Consider the following 17,451-nt stretch of genomic DNA (forward strand, 5'->3'; position numbering starts at 1 on the left):
ATATTGAAGGGTAATTCACGTACAACTTCCCCACTAGCAGACAAAATCAATAAGACAATTTGACATATCTTCAAACTTTATTACGAGGATTACTTGAAATGAAATAGATAGCTCAAGCCTCAACATTAGTTTAGGATACCCCCCCCCCCTCCCTCCCCCGCGACGCCAAGGTTCATTTCTCGACCTATAGCTGCTGTAGCATGCAATGTACAGAATCCCCAATGTACGTAGGCCCTACATGTATTTTTTTTCCATTCTGCTACGCTAGCTGAAGACACCATAAAACTCACGTCACATGTACGCTGTACATATTTTATATACTAGAGCTATATGCACGTACTGTATTAAAAAGACCCGCCAATTTAAAGAACTACATTTCATCCGTTTGAGAAGTGCCTATAAACTATGGCGGTAAGAATGATATGTAATTTGATTCTAAGAAATATAGTACGTTAGAAATGTTTACTTATAAATAAAATTTGGCTTTATATTCTTACATATTAGCGTTCAAATGACCCTCTGCAAAAATCATGTTTGGAGTTGGACGGACGCGATCGAATCGCGGTTCCATTGAGACAGCCCATGGCTATGCCAATTTTTCCCCCTTTCTTCCGGGCTGGAACGCTGCCTGGCCGTAGCTCGGCCTCAAGTCGCATCATGCGACTGAGAGTGGCCGTGGGCCACCGCGCCAGGCCAGGCCAGGGCTAAACAAACCGAAGCTAAGTGGGCTTAATTGCTGAATACCCTACCAATATCTTCTTCTGGGATACTCCTCAACGTTCTGTAAGGAACCAAGCGAGGAGGATATCATCACGGATATCTCCAAGATCTAGGTCTAGTCTAGTCTAAACAATTTTTTTTGGTTTTTTTGGCCGACTCTTTCGGCAGCAAGCCATCGCCATGTCCGTGTTGCAAGGTGCAGTTGAAGGCGCCGATTTGTGCTTGTGAACTTGTCACAAATAATAGTAACAATGTCGTTTTTAGAAGATCGTGTACTAGAAGATCATTAATGTAAATACCATGTGGTACGCCGTGTGTAATACTTATCCTGCTTATGCTTATAGAAGAAAAATTGGAGGAATTATTATTATAAACTAGGTCTAGAGTAGACTAAGGGAGCCGGTTTTCGGCCACTTAAGACAAAATCCTATTTTTTGGACTCTTTACTTCCTATTTATTATCATTTCTTGTTCAAATCATGAAGCAAATATTATTATTAGATCTATTTAAACAAAAAAGGAATCCCAGAAAAAAATCACGAATTGCCATGACAATATTCATTTCAATTTTCACTGTTTTGGAGCCAGTTATCGACCTAGCGAGTCAGTTTTCGACCGCATGTACAAAGTCAATAGGAAGCGCTCGTGCGCGCCGTGCGTATTCGCGCTGATCTATAGCACAAGCGGGCGGAGCAGGTATCCCACGCCGGAGCTCCCCGGTGCTCGCCTGGTCGAAAACTAGCACTGCCGTGATCGGAAATTGGAATCTGAATGATGGACATATCGTGTGTGCATTGTGGTGTGCGGCTGCATTGATTTAATACATGCGATGAGATACTTTTGAGCTTGCGACTAACACAAAATCGGGCTCTAAATCTGAAAAATACTTGAAGTAAAGCTCATTTTATGGTACCCATATTTCTTACAGACACGCGTAAGATACTCGATTTTTCAGATTTGGGTAGCGGGACTGCCGATAACATCGCTAAAATGTGATATTTTAGGATATATTTTTCATTGTAAATGTGGTTCTTCAGTGACTCTGGCATGGTATGGTATGTGTGGGATATGTGATATGCTATTATGCGATGTATTTTAAAGGGATTTTACCATGCATCCAACGGATCGGCCGAAAACTGGAAATGGTCGATTACCCCCTCCTTTACTCTACATATTGAGATCTATTAGAATGATTACTTTCTAACCAAGATGACAGACAAATTTGAGCGTTCTAGTTTCTGAGTCGAGCCCTTTCATTGGTTCTAAACATTTCAAACACCACTGTAAAAAACTCAACTGATTTCACTCAAAATCGGTACCGGTACTTACTTTAGTGACAATTGATGGGAGTCGGGCTAACTCGGACCAGGGGACAACTCGGCCCAGCTGCAAAAACGGTCCATTTTTGCATGTTTAGGTTTAGGTTTAGGGTTAGGGTTAGAGTTAAGGTAAAATGACAAAAAATGACCGATTTTGCAGCTGGGCCGAGTTGTCCCCTGGTACGAGTTAGCCCGGATCCAATTGATAACACCTAAATAGCAGTAAAATACAATTTTTCAACTTACTGATGTTAAAAAGAATAATTTAAAAATTCAAATTGTAAGTCTAGTGTCAAATTTGCAGATTAGCCACATCGGTTCTATTGTGTGCAGTCTATGCAATAGTATGTGGTGTGTGTATTTGTGTATTATACCTGCCCCTCAGCAAGTATGCAGTGCTAGAGGTCAATACACATTAGCATTGACTCTATGCTTTGCTGGAGTGGGTAGGGGTCTATCGTCTTTAATACATCACACATGTAGCTCCTATATGACTGAGGCTTTAATAATTTCACTCAAACTGGTTGAAAAAGCAAAAATCTAAGTTGGTGCAATAGTGGTAGCACAAATGATACAAACATCCAATTTGCATGAGAAAATGTGTTACTAATATGTACAAAATTTTACAAATGTATAAAATTGATGAAACTAGAGGTTGCTGAACGGAAAATTGCAAGTAAGAGGATACCATAACTCATATTCGAAAGAAGACCCTGAATTTTTTTCAAGTTCAGAAAATTATTAAAAAAACATATATTTCATAACATATAACATTTGTTTATCAAATATTTATGCGATATGATTTGTATCAAGATTAGGCTTGAAAATGGAAAATATCTAAAGAAATACTTCTTCTTCTTATTCTTCAAGATAATCTGGATACTGAAGTTTCTTGCAGATGCTGTATATACTCGGCCTGATTTGGGTGTGCAGGTGGACCACTACATCGGGGTTTCCCCTACTCTAATACGAATAGTGCAGTGGGTTCTAACTTCTTAACGTCCAAGGGTGGTGACTCTCCTGTATACGGGGGCTCTATTTAACGCCCTGTCTGAGGGACGGCGTGTTTTCCACTTAACATAGCCTGCGTCTATGAACAAGGAGAGGGGCATGTTAACACACAACACAGGATTCAGTCATCCGCCTATTGTCGTCATTCTCATGACTTTCCTAAAGTTCTATGGTAGACCGATGGATGTACATGTATAAATATTTGTCTAATTTACTCTTTAAAGATAAAGACCAGTTATGGTCATGCGTTTGCATTGTGAAAGAAATGTTGTGGAATCGATCAGGAAAGGTTGATCATCTAGCACAAGCCTTCTCAACTAGTTTATTAGAAGTGCCAAAACGAAAAGAATTTGTAGTTGAAGTGCCACCCTGTATGGTTGACTGTGCTGCGAGGGAGCGTAGCGACCGAGCCGAAAATGGGTGGGGTCCAGGGGCGAAGCCCTAACGGGGGGTAGCAGGGGCGGAGCCCCCTGAAGCTGGTGGATTTAGGGTTTTTTAAAGGCCCTAATGGGGCATTTTTAGCACCATTCCACAATATAATCAATCATAATTTCATATTGATGTGACAAAATGAATACAATTCCTGGGTACAATTACACTGGAGGTATATTTACTTGTAGTTTTTTGTGTGCAATAAACATGGGAAATGTCAAAATAAAGTGAAAATCAAACAAACAAAAACAAGATGTTACCAGAGATTGGCAATGTTAAAATTGGTATTCCATCGTAAGCTAAATGTTGTTTAGACCTTAGGTTTAGATTCATATAAAATGGTAAAAAACAATAAATTCCCCTTTCTTCCTGTTTGTTTTGTGACCAAATTCGACTACAACTTCTTGATTAAGCTGAGTATTTGATTCTAAAATATATATTTTCTTTCTTTCTGTTTTTTGTTTTGTTGTTGCAACAGTCGCGCGCCACTCCGACTGACCGCAAGCGCCACCAGTTTAGAAGGCCTGATCTAGCATATAAGTATTGGTGTGTACTGCAAGGTTCTGGAATCATCAAAATGATAAGAAATTTGGCCTACCGGTAGTCTTCGTAAAGTTACAAGCACTGTACACAGAAAGATGTATATGGGACTACGCACATGTGCGCGACACATGCATTTATCTCTCACACACCAATAGATAAACTAATTTACCAAATATATCAATTAGTAGGCTGTTTCCCGGCAAAATTGTTATCATCATGTATTAGTCAAAACATATTCTTTCACATAAGAGCTTCCATTTAATTTTTTGAAATTGGGGCGTTTCCAATACTGGTCTTTACCTTTAGTGCATTAAAACCTTACAAGAACAGTTTGTATGTTTTTAGAAGGTTTTATATTGATGCTAATAAGAACCGACCAGTGCAATGAGAGCTTGAACTTGAAGATCAAGAAATAAGTTTTAAAATAAAATTTCAGTTTTAATTTTTTCGCTGCTCATAGACGAACTTAAAGTTTCCTTGAGATGGCATTCTAAATAGATATGACAGGTTTGTAGTCATGATGAGGAATTATTGTGGAAGTTCTCGCTCATCTTGGCAAAGGCGGTTTTGTGAAACACTTAGCAGACGAGTTGATCGACAGTGTCGAGATGTCGTTGTTCTTGTACTGTAGTTATCACGATGACTCCCTGAGCAACATTTCTCTTTGAGTTTGACTGTCTATACTCTTCTAACTACAGAGATGCCAACCCTCCCGATTTCATTGGGAGGCTCCCGAAAATTAACCCCAACTCCTGACCTTATAATCACCATCCTTATCCTCCCAATTTTTTATTTTTTTTAAATTATGATTTTTTTTTTTCACTGATCAGTATATATATCTGCTAATTGAATGAGAAATATCGTCTGCTGACTCTAGCATGTAGTGTTTCCACTATGTTCGCTGCTACTGAATTCTACGTTACAGGCAAAGACAAATTAGGAGCAGCGAAAGATTGGTTCAGCATATGGTTCAGCATAACCAATGTGTGGATATTGACACAGAATCCAAATGGTGAAATCAGCAAAAGAAGACCAAGAAATGGTCTCAGAAGTATAAGACCGAATCCAGTAACCGTGTATTCAAAGTCTGCAAAGGAATTCATCAATGATCAATTGTACACTTTTCTAGTTATTTAAAAAAAAAATATTTAACTAAATACACATGTAAAATGCTCCAAAATAAGGCTCAGATTGCACCAGAGAGCATCTAGAAACCCCGGCGGCATGGGTCAGACGCTCGAGTTGTGCGCTATGCGCACATTATTTGGTGTCGGTTTCAAATCCTCCCTATTTCTGATCAAGCCTGGTTGCGCAAGTAAATTCCACCTTATCATAGCAGAACTTTTCTCAATGAACTTTATATATCTATTACTGTACACTGTCATCACTATTTGACAAATCATCTTTCATAATAAACACATAAAACAAATTTCTGATTTCCAAAAGTTGTCATCTCTGCTAACTATACTCTATACTGAGACTATAGTATCCTGTATTACTAGTACTAGTCTGTACTACTATACAGTAATACTACTAGTAGTAATAGTCAAGGGATTTGCAATTTTTTTTGCAATTTTATTTAACGTTGACATTGTTATGTTTGAACAGGTAACAAATAAAAATATTGAAATAACACGGCATTATAGAGAGCTCACTTACAGTATTAAATTTTCTCTTTTTGTAATTTCATGAGGAATAAGTGATGAAAGTTGCTGATTGATAACAAAGTGATATTCCAGAGATTTAGATTCTAAATCCCATGCTCTGCTTTTTTTTACATATTTAATTATTTGTTCTTTTTCGACAGGGTCTGCCGCAGAATGTTCAGTCGACGGAGGCAGCTCTGCAGGAGGCTGGTAGCAATGTGGACATCTTCCTCAATAAGGATAAAGGTTTTCCAGCTCTGGAAGACCTTATATCTGCTGCCAGGACAGGTAATCACTACTGCTGCTTGTGGTCTTGTTATTGTTTTTGTTCACTGGTGGAAGCTTAAAGGGAAAGAGGGCCCCAATCAAATTGCAAAATTAAGAGAATAGTAATAATTGATAGATATAGAAAAAATGGAGAGGGGGGGGGGGGGGATGTCAACATTTATTCTGGATTGTTTACCCTGCCGTAGATTGGTTGTTTGAACCACTGAAATAAAAACAAATGCACAAAAACTTACTGGGAATAATCTTTGATAAAAATCACAACTCTCATTTGAACATAGTTGCCTGTGTTGAGCACACGGTGTCGGGCCCACTTACCTGGATTTCCTTATCTTTCTATGCTCATTACTCAGCCACTAAACGTTTTCTAAACAAAAGTGTTTGGCACATGTCATTTAATTGTAATCTTGAACAATCAGTCTAAGTTTTGTTGGATTCTGTGATAATTTATTTTGTATATTTACCAGAAATCAAGTATCCTTAAATTTGAAAAATGTCTGCTTGTTACGACTTCTAAATATATTATTCCTTATACTTGCACTTTTGCTTTAGGACCCGCTACAATGAGTGGTACAACGGAGAATGATTTTCCATCCCTAGCAGCGCCCTCTATAGGTCTTGCGGACCTGCCGCTCCTTGGGCCAACCAAGAAGACCCCTCTGCCTCCGGAGCTGGTGGAACAATTTGGTCGTATCCTTTGAAGAACACTCGTAGCTATGCTTAGTTTTTGAGAAACCATGAATTTGATTACGAAGAATTTTTGTTTGATTTTGAAGATTTGTTAAAAGCATAAATACCTTTGAATTTAATAAAGACCTGGGACCCGTTTCACAAAGCCTTTTTTCAATGACAAATGACAAAAATCAGTGACAAATCTGTTGATAACTAATCAGAAGCAAGGATTTCAGTAGCTTATAACAAAAGCTATCATTTGTCACTGATGACAACTTTTGTGAAACGCCCCCCTGTTCGCCTATGGCACTATCTCAGAATATATCTGTACAGCAAGATGAGTTTTTAAAAGTATGTGTAAAATTTCAGATCAAAAGACTAGTTTTCTCTCTAGGAGTGAAAATTGAAGCCCTCATTTTGTACCCAAGAAATGAAACGAATAAAAAAACTGCCAGTTGCAAAATTCAAATTCTAAAAGAAAAATGACCGTAAAGTTTGCTAATAACTAATAAGATGCCTTTTGTCCATTTTACAAGTTTTGAGATTTTCAAATGTAGACTCCATTTCTTTTGCAATTTAATTTTGATATTGTGTTTACCTTGACAGGAACATCATTTCCAAGCACCAGTTGCATCTTATAGAGGTCCTGGCCTATTATTATGCATTTTATTATGATGCCAAATATATTGAATTGAATTGAATGCCTGCAATGCCCTTTAACCACCGATATCAGATATGCAGTGTTACTGCATGATGGGTGCGTTCCCTGGGATAAGCAGAGCATGGCTGAGTGTTGACACAGATATCTTTGTGTGGAATTACCAAGATGGGTGAGTACTAGGGCTGCAACGAGTAGTCCAATACTCGAGTACTCGCACTGTTGACAATTACTCGAGTACTATTTCTCGTACTCGAATATTCGGCCGCAAAAAAAAAAAATCCCGGTCACCTGGCACTGTCCAGGCCGACGCTTACCCGTGCCAGGGAGAGTGCCGGCCGCAGGCATGGTACCGTCGGTAACAATGTTTCCCAGCTCAATCACTGTCAAACTCACCACTCAGAAACTGGGACCAAATGTCCGGATTTCTGTTTGGACTCGGGAGGAAAATGGATTATTCTGCCATCTTTGGTTTTTAAAACAGCATTGTTTACTGTTATCTTTATTATTGAATCGGCGCCTTCAACTGCAACTCGAAGTAAAATTGCGTGAGTTTTCGGAGATGGACCTGGGATACTACTCCCTTAGTGGCAAAAAACAAAAAACACACACACACCAAAAAAAAAAAGTTAAATTAAAAAAAAAACATGGCGTCCGAATATTTGAGTATTCGCCTGTAAGCCTGGGAGTGTACTCGGATACCTCATTACATGGTTGTGCGCAGCCTTAGTGAGTACATGTAGCATGTAATTTGCACATCTGTTAAAGCCTATTTTAGCCAAAGTGGTATCTTGTCAATAGACAAGCATTGTATAATTTCTTTCTATGATAGTAAATTCCATTTTTCCTCCTCTATTTTTTCGTAAGCTTATGTATAAAATGTTCCTTTTTTAAAGTTCTAAAGGCTGCTGTGAATTTTTAATATGGCTAAAACCTAGTCTGCATTATCACCTGTATGTTGATTTTTGACCAACTGTACGTAGGTCCTCTTCTAGAACTGTTTTTGTTTGTTTGTGTGTGTGTGTTTGTGTAAACCTGTGGGACTAAATGTAATTTAGAATTCAGAACTGAGGTTTAAGTTTTATTATTTTGAATTATTGTACATAAAAATATAAAAAATCATGAATAATAATAATAGTTTGTTCTTATATACAGCATTTCAGGACCGCAGGCCCTCTCAATGCGCTTTACAGATTTATTATTACCCCAGGCTCACCTCCTTTTCTATCTTTTTCTAATAGAGTTTTGACCCATTCTACCCAAACAAACCTACAACAAAATGTTAAAAAATGGAATAAAAAAGAATGAAATAAACAATATAAAAAAACAAGGAAAGAACAGAAGGTGGATAACCATTTTTGAAAGTCAAGTTGAATGTATAACAACCATTTTGCTCTTTCACTTACAAGATGGAGGTTTTTGTCAAAGATATGCAATTCTGTGTAATGTTATGGTATCATGATGTTGTTACTAGATTTTGTACATGTTTATATTAACAATACACTTTGAAGAAAATTTCTTAATCTTCGTTAATCCCTGCCACTCTCTGAAAGTTCTCTGAATGCTTTAAATGTTCTCAGGGACTCTGGGAGACCACTATTTATAAGTTTTTCTCGCTACCCAGGGTAAACATTAGATACGTGTATATTACTTAATATAGATATCTTCTTTCTCATTTGCTTTTTTTTAACTTGCACAGTGGAGACTTGGCCTACTTCGATGGCCTGAGTGAGACCATTTTGTATGCCGGCCTCGTCAGACCTAAGCCCAATATCTTCAGACCTCATATCCGCTTCCTCATGTGTATCGCCACCACGGTAGAGATCGTACTGCTGGGTGTAAGCTTCTCACGACCAAGAGAAGGTAGGCTACAGCTATAGTAGTCCTGGGGGGTGTTTCACAAAGATGCTAAGTTGAACTTTTCTGTACGTTGGACTTAAAAATTATGGAAGCCGTTAGCATCTACGAAAATATTTTGTAAAAGTTATTTTAAAAGGCATAAAATGTTGATTCAAATCATTCATTTTTTCTATTATCAAGGAGATTTCATGTTCTTGATGTGGAATTTATAAACAGTCTAAAATACTTGAGTTTTTACTTTTGAACATATTTTATTTTAAGGCTACAAATGGCTCTCCATAATATTTAAGTCCAACTTAATAGAGGTAAGTTCAACTTAGGATCTTTGCGAAACACTCCCCTAGGATGAAAAGTTTAACAGACCAATAAACAACCAAGGGTGCAAAAAAATGTTTTCCACTTTCGGTTTCTTTTCACTGGATGAAACACCCAAAGTTAAAGTTGATCACAGAATCTCATTGTTTCTTTCTTTCTTAATGATAGTACTAAGAAATTCATTTGTACAGCACCTTTTTATAATACTAGATCTTTCAAAGGGCATGACATGTAGAAACAATTATAGTGTCTGTGACACAAACAAAGGATATACAATACATTAAAGCCCCACTGCACTACTTGTAGCTACTTGCTCCCTTTTCATAGAAAACAATGCCTAAACGGTGCCTGTTGGGCCCCCATGATCCTCTTTTTCTTATGTTAATTGAGAGCCGAATTAATGAGATAATCACCTGTCAGTGACCAGCCGGGTGGTCTAATCCCTCCTGGCCAAACTAGTGCAGACGAGCTTTGACAAAATACAGAAATATACAGAAACAAAAGAATATGAATGTTTGTGATATTTAGAAAAGAGTCACAGTACCATTACACGGACATTAAGTATTCAGATTAATGAATCATTGAAAAAACATGACGTTTTGCTCATCCTCACCAGACATTGATCCAGATGACTTTGGCCAGAGTGAGATGCACCTCATTCCGGAACCTTTGTTTGCCATCCCGTCTGACAACTCCCACATCACCAACATCCAGGGCACCAAAGATGGCCGCATCTTCCTGGCTAGCAAGGATGGTTGCCTCTATGAGCTTGTCTATCAGGTATTGTCTCTCATTATTTAACCCTCAATCCCCCACCCCCTACTCTTTCTCTCATTTTCTCTCTCTCACTCTCGCTCTCTCTCTCTCTCTCTCTTACTCTCTCTCTCTCTCTCTTTCTCTCTTTCTCTCTTTCTCTCTTTCTCTCTCCCTCTGCTCTTCTCGATTTGCAGCAAAAAATATTTGTCTTAAATATTAAAATATTCTGGGCACCTAAGATGGATGCATCTTCCTAGCTATCAAAGAGGGTTGTCTCTCTTTAGCCCTCACCCCCCCCCCCTTATCACTCACCCTATCTCTCTCTCTCTCTCTTAATCTGCTCTTTTAAATCATCAGTAAACACTTTTTGTCCTGAACGTTCGTGGCAGCAAAATAGAAAGGCGCATCACTAGCAAGGGTGGTTGCCCTTATGAACTTGTCTATCAGGTATTGTCTGTCACAGACCACTAAAACGTACTTTTCTCCTGAGGATCTTTCAAAATATTTGACTATAACAAAAGAAAATTATAAAGGCTAGGCTAAGGAGTATAGGTAAGGAAGTACATTCAGCAGCTACAGAGTAAAAAAAAAGGGAGAGCCTTTAGCCCTAGGCATATTTGACATTATAGTCACACAGAGAAGTTTTGAAATTTTAGTTGATAATCACAGTTTTCAAGTTATCAAGAAAAGTATACATCAATCAACTTTTAGGGGCTTTAAAGCCCCACTGCACTACTTATAGCTACCGGTACTTGCGCCCTCTATATAGCAAACAATGCCTAATCGGCGACTATTGGTCCCCCATGATCCCATTTTTCTTATGTTAATTGAGAGCTGATTTGATGAGATGACCTCCTGACGGTGACCATGCAGGGAGGTGTAATCCATCCTGGCCAAACTAGTACAGAGGGGCTTTAACATTCTTTCTTCCTTTTTGAGTGACATCTGTAACTTGAGTGTCCATGAGTGCACTCGATGCTTGTCCTGCCTTCATCTTTCTGCTCTAACTTTTATTTTCCTCTATACAGGGATGCCAGTGTTCAGGCTCTGGCGAGTCATTTTCAGACCATAGTTTTGGCTTTTTTGTCTACAAAATAGCTCATTCTAGGTGATTTTCAGGCCCTCTGATCAATTCTAGCTGGCATCCCTGTCTATAGTGTGGGCTGATTTTTGTTGTTTTTGTTTACCTTTCAGGCCCAGGACGGATGGTTCAGTCGCAAATGTCGTAAAGTCAACCATTCCAGCGGTGTGCTGTCCTACCTTATACCCAGCATGCTGCAGTTATCAGACAAAGGTCAGTCCCATACGTTTTTAAAGCTACCAAACCAGGGGACCTACTGCTTTGAGCCCTATGAGTGGGACTAGGTAGTAGTGGAAGTATACCTTAACCAAGGGAACTGATGTGACTATTTTTTATTGAATGTCCAAGTCCATTGCTTTACCCACTACCCTCTTTTCATTATTACGTTGGGAGGGGAGGGGAGGGGGGGGGGGGGGGGAGATGACACAAATTGCCGCTTCCATCGAACATTTCTGTAGACAAATCTCAAACTGTTTTAAGAATGTTTGTAATTTTTCAGTTCCATGCAAATGAAATTAAAACGTGAGGGCGTTTTTTTTGCAGTTGGAATATTTTTTAATCAACTCCTCTCAGCGAATTTGAAGATCTGGAAACAATAACAGGACCCTGTTCCATGAAACTTGTTACCAACAACAAACGCTAAATTTCTCTGACATATTTGCTCTCAGCCAATCAGATGCCACGATTTCAGTAGCTCATAAAAGTTATTGTAATTTGTTATTGATAACAAGTTTTATGAAACAGGGTCCAGATTGATGCATGATTTCTTACACTGTACATCAATTACACAACAATTTTATGTGGATATCAAATAAAACTTATCCATTCTCTCTCTCTCTCTTTCTCTCTCATACACACACTTTCCCCTCTCAAGATCCCCTGGTGCAGATCGCTCTCGACGAGAGCCGTCACATCCTCTACACACGCTCGGAGCAGGGCACCCTCTCGGTTTACGACATGGGGTCGGACGGGAAGGACATGAGGAAAGTCACGAGCATCTACTACAGCAGCATACTACGAGAGACCATCGCAGCAGCAAAGTAAGTGTGCTCAAAATATGAACTACCGGTATGCATACAATTTCCCATCAAATCAGGGGGTGTTTCATAAAGAGTTCGTAAAGTTACGCATGACTTTACGAATGACTTAAATATGAAAAGCCAAATGGGATGCTCAATCATTATTAACTGCATCAACTTAAGTTGAACTGTGTAGATGTAGATTAACATTCTTATTATAATAAACATATTTAATGCAAAGTATATTTTGTGCCATAATTTAACTGAGGTTATTGGAAATATAGTCACACTTTGTTAAAACATCAGGAAAAACTTTGTGCATCCTATCTGGCACTTCATATACAAGTCGTTCGTAAAGTCATGCGTAACTTTACGAACAGCTTCATGAAACACCCCCCGGAATACTTTGTGTGCTGATTTCATTTTTTTCCTCTAATTGCATGACTCTTGAGCAGGTTGTTTTATATTGTGATTCAAGCACTGAGATAAACTGCTACAGATAGCTCTGCATGAGTCAAATGTGTTGGAACCGCAAAATATAGTTCAATTTATGCAAAATTTGCCTAAGGAAGTGTTGATAACACATCTTATCTCAAACAGAATAAGAACAAATGCTTATTATCAATACTCTCAACAACTAACAACAGCTACAATATTTTAAACACATTTCTGATATTTCATAAATTAAATGACACTTTAAAATAAAAGGGAGACATCATTTTGAGGGGAACCAAGCATAATATACAATACATGTTTTAAAATTTCTTGTTAAATTCAAAATAACATAATTCTAATATCATTTTTTTGTTTTCTTGTTTTTGTTTTGTTAAAGGACCATTGACCGGTCACATTTCAAGCAGCTTATTCACATAGCAGCAGTCACAAGTCACGAGTCATCTTACATCCATCTGGTTGGAGTAACTCACTCTGGTAAGTCAAGGAGTAGCCTCATCAAAATGTTTGAAACCTAAACCCCTAAAAAGAGTTCTGCAATAGACCGTTTTCGTATTGTAATCAAAATCTTTTTTAAAGTGCCAATTATTACACTAACCTGTTACAAATAGTCGTATTTCAAAATGCATACATTGTTGCAAGGTAGGACAAACATGGCTTGCCCTACCTAACAACACTTAACAGAGATTCGTGCATTGAATTTGATTACATCACGAAAATGGCCTTATTCTAGTTTGAGGGTGTACATCTCTCATGTTACTGTATCATCTTACTTGATGTTGGTATCTTTGAAAAGCCTGTTTATTTCCCCTAACAATGATACCCCATTTGTGATGACTATTTAATCATGGAATGTACAGTATACTTGAATATGAGGCCAGTCAAAAATGAAATGTTGCAAAATGTATTGTTATTGTCAATAGGGAATTTTTCATTTGTTTTGGGAATGGATTTTGTTTTGAAGGAATAAGAATGCATTGTAAGTCTCTGCCACTAAACAAACTCCCCTATTTCTTTCACCATACTATCACAATAGACTGGTTTACTTACATATTCTAATTTTATGCATACTATTTAAAGATAAAGACCAGTATTGGAAACGCCCCAATTTCAAAAAATGAAATGGAAGCTCTCATTACCAATCATGTGAAAGAATATGTTTTGACTAATACATGATGATAAAAAATTTGCCGGGAAACCGCCTACTAATTCATATATTTGGTAAATTTGTTTCTCTCATGGACTGTGAGAGATATAGGGTAGTCCCATATACACCTTTCTGTGTATAGTGCTTGTAACTTTATGAAGAATGGGCCAAATTTCTTATCATTTTGATGATTCCAGAACCTTGCAGATGCTAGATGCTAGATGATCGACCTTTTCTGATCGATTCCACAACGTTTCTTTCACAATGCAATCGCATGACCATAACTGGTCTTTACCTTTAAAGAAAGGTTGTTCTTGAAAGCATCTTGTTGATTTTCACAATTATTATGCAACGCCTTTAACTACATTCTGCATCTTCCTGCTCAGGTATCAGACTTTACTTCTCCACCACCAGAGGGCAGTATGGTGATGTCAGCAAGCAGCGGCCGTCATCTTTGTCTCTGGTTCACGTCAGGCTTCCTCCGGGCTTCACAGCAAACATGTCCTCAGTCCGACCTACCAATGTCCATGTGGCTTCCTATACCAAAGGTAATGTGCACTCTGCAAGAAAAGAAAGTGAACACGACCCATCTATCTTGATCCCGTTGTCTTTACCACTTCCACCGCAGTTTCTTCCAGACCCAACCTTTCCATGAACTCACTTGCGTGCTTTCTATCGGACAGTTTTACACCACACATCTTCCTATCGTGGCTTTTTATGTTCTTCTTATTAACAATACCTTCTACTGTCTTTACATTTCAAGTTCAAAATGTATATTTCCTTGTTTGATTGTGTGACAGGTTGCTTGATGTTGTGTGCATCGCAGAACGAAGACAGCGATCGTCTTTGGTGTCTCAGCCATGATGCTATGCCATTCCAACAGACGCTTATGGAAACACAGGTAATAAATTAATCTTAAAATCTATGTCACTCTAGCTGCATAGTTTATCAAATATAATATTGAGGTCATAAATTAGTTGTTCACATGTCGATTCAGTTTTGACAAAGTATAGTCCTCAAAATTGAAGTTTGGTGTGAGAGATTGGGGAACTTCATGGAGGGGGTCATATCAACATTCACATTCTATTTCTGTTTAATGTAATTTTGACATTTGCATTTAATTATCTTTATTTTGTTCTTGCTTGTTAAAAAAGTATTTGTTGAGATTATATTCCATTAATTTTGAGTTGTAGGTTCCTGCACATTTCACAGTTTGTACTTTTCTCTGGGTTTCCTTTAAATGATATTAGTTGTCAAACAAATGTGATGATTACCTTGTCAATTAATATAATCATTTTTTTTTTTTTTGAATTATGAAACAATATGTCTTTTATGTATATTTTGTTATCTATATTATTTCTGCATGTGAAATGTGAAATTAATAAACTCAAACTCAACTCAACTCAATTGACTTGAAAAATAGGTATCGCATCAAGTGGACAGTAGGACCTGGTTTATCTGCGAGATTCCTTCCGAGGACCACATCACTCCGAGAGACGACGTCTCCTCCATCTCCTTATCCCCGTCCTCCAAGCTGAGACCGGTCTCCTCCTCCTCCTCCTCCCCGGCATCGCCCTCATACTCCATCCCTAACCCTCCCGCAGTGGTGCAGCAGCATGCCTTGCCGGCTCCCAGATATGTTCTCCTCAGCTCACAGGTAGGAAAAAGGTCATTTCTGACTCTGCATTGAAACATTTTGATAAAAAGTCCATCTTAATTTGGATTAAAGCCCCACTGCACTATACTTATAGCCACTTGCACCCTCTTTATAGCAAACAATGCCTAATCGGTGACCATTGGTCCCCCATGGTCCCCTTTTTTTAATGTTAATTGAGAGCTGATTTGATGAGATAACCAAATGTCAGTGACCATGCAGGGAGGTCTAATCCCTCCTGGCTAAACTAGTACAGAGGGGCTTAACCCTAATAAGGCCGGGCTATTTGAAGTCTTACTACGGCCGGGGGGGGGCCATTATGGCCCCCCCCCTAAGATCTCGGCCGTGAAACGGCCGATCTCCGCGAAAATTTGCACGCATGTCAAGTGAAGTGTATAGAACAATATGATAATTTCAATTTTTTGAAAAAAATCCCTCATTTGCATATTTATGGTAATTTATGCAAATAACGTCATAAAATCACATTTTTACCCATAAATCCTATATTATTCATATTTAAGCATTCTTTTTCACTACATATATTCATTAGACCATTTGGAACAATAATACGACAAAAAAAATTGGAAGAGCCAGCTTATTTCTTATGTTATCTCTTGTTTTGATAATTTCTTATGTATTTCATTGTTTTTTTAACTTATTTATGTTATTGTTTTTTTTTTTTTTTCATTTCTTCCTACAATTCAACTATTTTGACTCCCAAAACAACCACCTAAACTTTAAACAAGACCCAATAACCAATGTTTGATCTATTTTTAGGAAAAATGACATTTCCATATGTTTTGTACACAAATCACAAAAATGAGCGATTTTTGGGCTGACATGCAAAGACAAAAGGTCACGTGACCTTGTAACTATAGGTCCGATTTTTTTTTTTTTTTTTTTAAAGATGCGCAAGACTCTAAAGAAAAAAGTCAGCGAGCGGCGAGGCGCCATCCATATGTGTTCTCGAACAATCAGAAAAATCGTGGAGGGGGGGGCCATAATGGCCCCCCCCCCCCCCGGCCTTATTAGGGTTAAATTTAGTGAAACAGGTATGTGAAGGTTAAAAGTGAAATCCACCCTGGTATTAAGTTGCTTTAGATAGAAGAAGAAAAATGAGAGAAACGGATCATTGAAAGTTTGAGCAAAAGGAATTGTAAAATAAGAAAATTTGTGATTTTAGTGCCATACACAAATGCAACTCTTTGACGTATTTGCTAGGTCCCCTCTAATTCGCTCTGTACTAATAATTAATGATTAATTTTGACTTTCAATAAAAATTAAACATCAAATGTAATCTAATTGATTAATGAATTTATTTATTTTTGATTTATTTATTATTATTTTATTTGTGTGTGTGTATTGAGGAGATCAAACTTAGACTACACTTTTGATGACAATGCCCGTCTAATGTCACGATAATATGTATGTTTGTTTTCAGGGGAGTATCATCATCTCTAGACTGAGGCCAGTAGACCAGTTGAGACAGCTTATGCTCAACAACATGGGCCCCAAGTGCCCTGCAGTAGAGAACTTCTTCAGGTTACACAAGGTATGTATGATAATTATAGGTACCCACTTGCATAGCGCAGTTTCTGTCCTAAGACATATCGGTGCGCTTTATATAAATTACAAAATTATTACCCTAGCTTTAGCTCCGGCAGCCATTACAGCGCTCTAGCATTTCAAGGAATAATTCTACCAGGTACCTATTTTTCTCACCTCTTCCCCTTCCTCATCCTCTTTCCTCTTCCTCTTTCTCTTTCTTTTCTTTTTCCTCCTCCTTTTCATCTCCCTGATGATGAAGTTCTCTATGTTGTTCTCTCTATCCTTGCAGGAGGACCAAGCCAGTGCTACCTGCTTGATCCTGGCCTGTTCCAC

General features: G+C 38.1%; 1 protein-coding gene across 1 annotated transcript in view; it reads left to right on the forward strand.

Annotated features, from left to right (window-relative positions):
- Positions 1 to 314: 314 nt before the first annotated feature.
- The window catches only part of LOC753562 (nuclear pore complex protein Nup155), a 35,715-nt gene continuing 18,578 nt past the window's right edge, over positions 315 to 17,451 (forward strand). Inside the window, exons 1-13 of the mRNA XM_030996324.1 lie at positions 315 to 411; positions 5,832 to 5,958; positions 6,508 to 6,645; positions 7,361 to 7,457; positions 8,985 to 9,148; positions 10,077 to 10,240; positions 11,411 to 11,510; positions 12,172 to 12,337; positions 13,149 to 13,246; positions 14,303 to 14,464; positions 14,717 to 14,817; positions 15,340 to 15,573; positions 17,012 to 17,122. Of these exons, the coding sequence (XP_030852184.1) occupies positions 406 to 411; positions 5,832 to 5,958; positions 6,508 to 6,645; positions 7,361 to 7,457; positions 8,985 to 9,148; positions 10,077 to 10,240; positions 11,411 to 11,510; positions 12,172 to 12,337; positions 13,149 to 13,246; positions 14,303 to 14,464; positions 14,717 to 14,817; positions 15,340 to 15,573; positions 17,012 to 17,122 (1,668 nt within the window). The 5' untranslated portion in view covers positions 315 to 405. The remainder of the gene's footprint in view (positions 412 to 5,831; positions 5,959 to 6,507; positions 6,646 to 7,360; positions 7,458 to 8,984; positions 9,149 to 10,076; positions 10,241 to 11,410; positions 11,511 to 12,171; positions 12,338 to 13,148; positions 13,247 to 14,302; positions 14,465 to 14,716; positions 14,818 to 15,339; positions 15,574 to 17,011; positions 17,123 to 17,451) is intronic.

The sequence above is a fragment of the Strongylocentrotus purpuratus genome, unplaced genomic scaffold, assembly GCF_000002235.5.
Source record: "Strongylocentrotus purpuratus isolate Spur 01 unplaced genomic scaffold, Spur_5.0 spur5_scaffold_3, whole genome shotgun sequence".
NCBI classification, from domain to species: domain Eukaryota; kingdom Metazoa; phylum Echinodermata; class Echinoidea; order Camarodonta; family Strongylocentrotidae; genus Strongylocentrotus; species Strongylocentrotus purpuratus.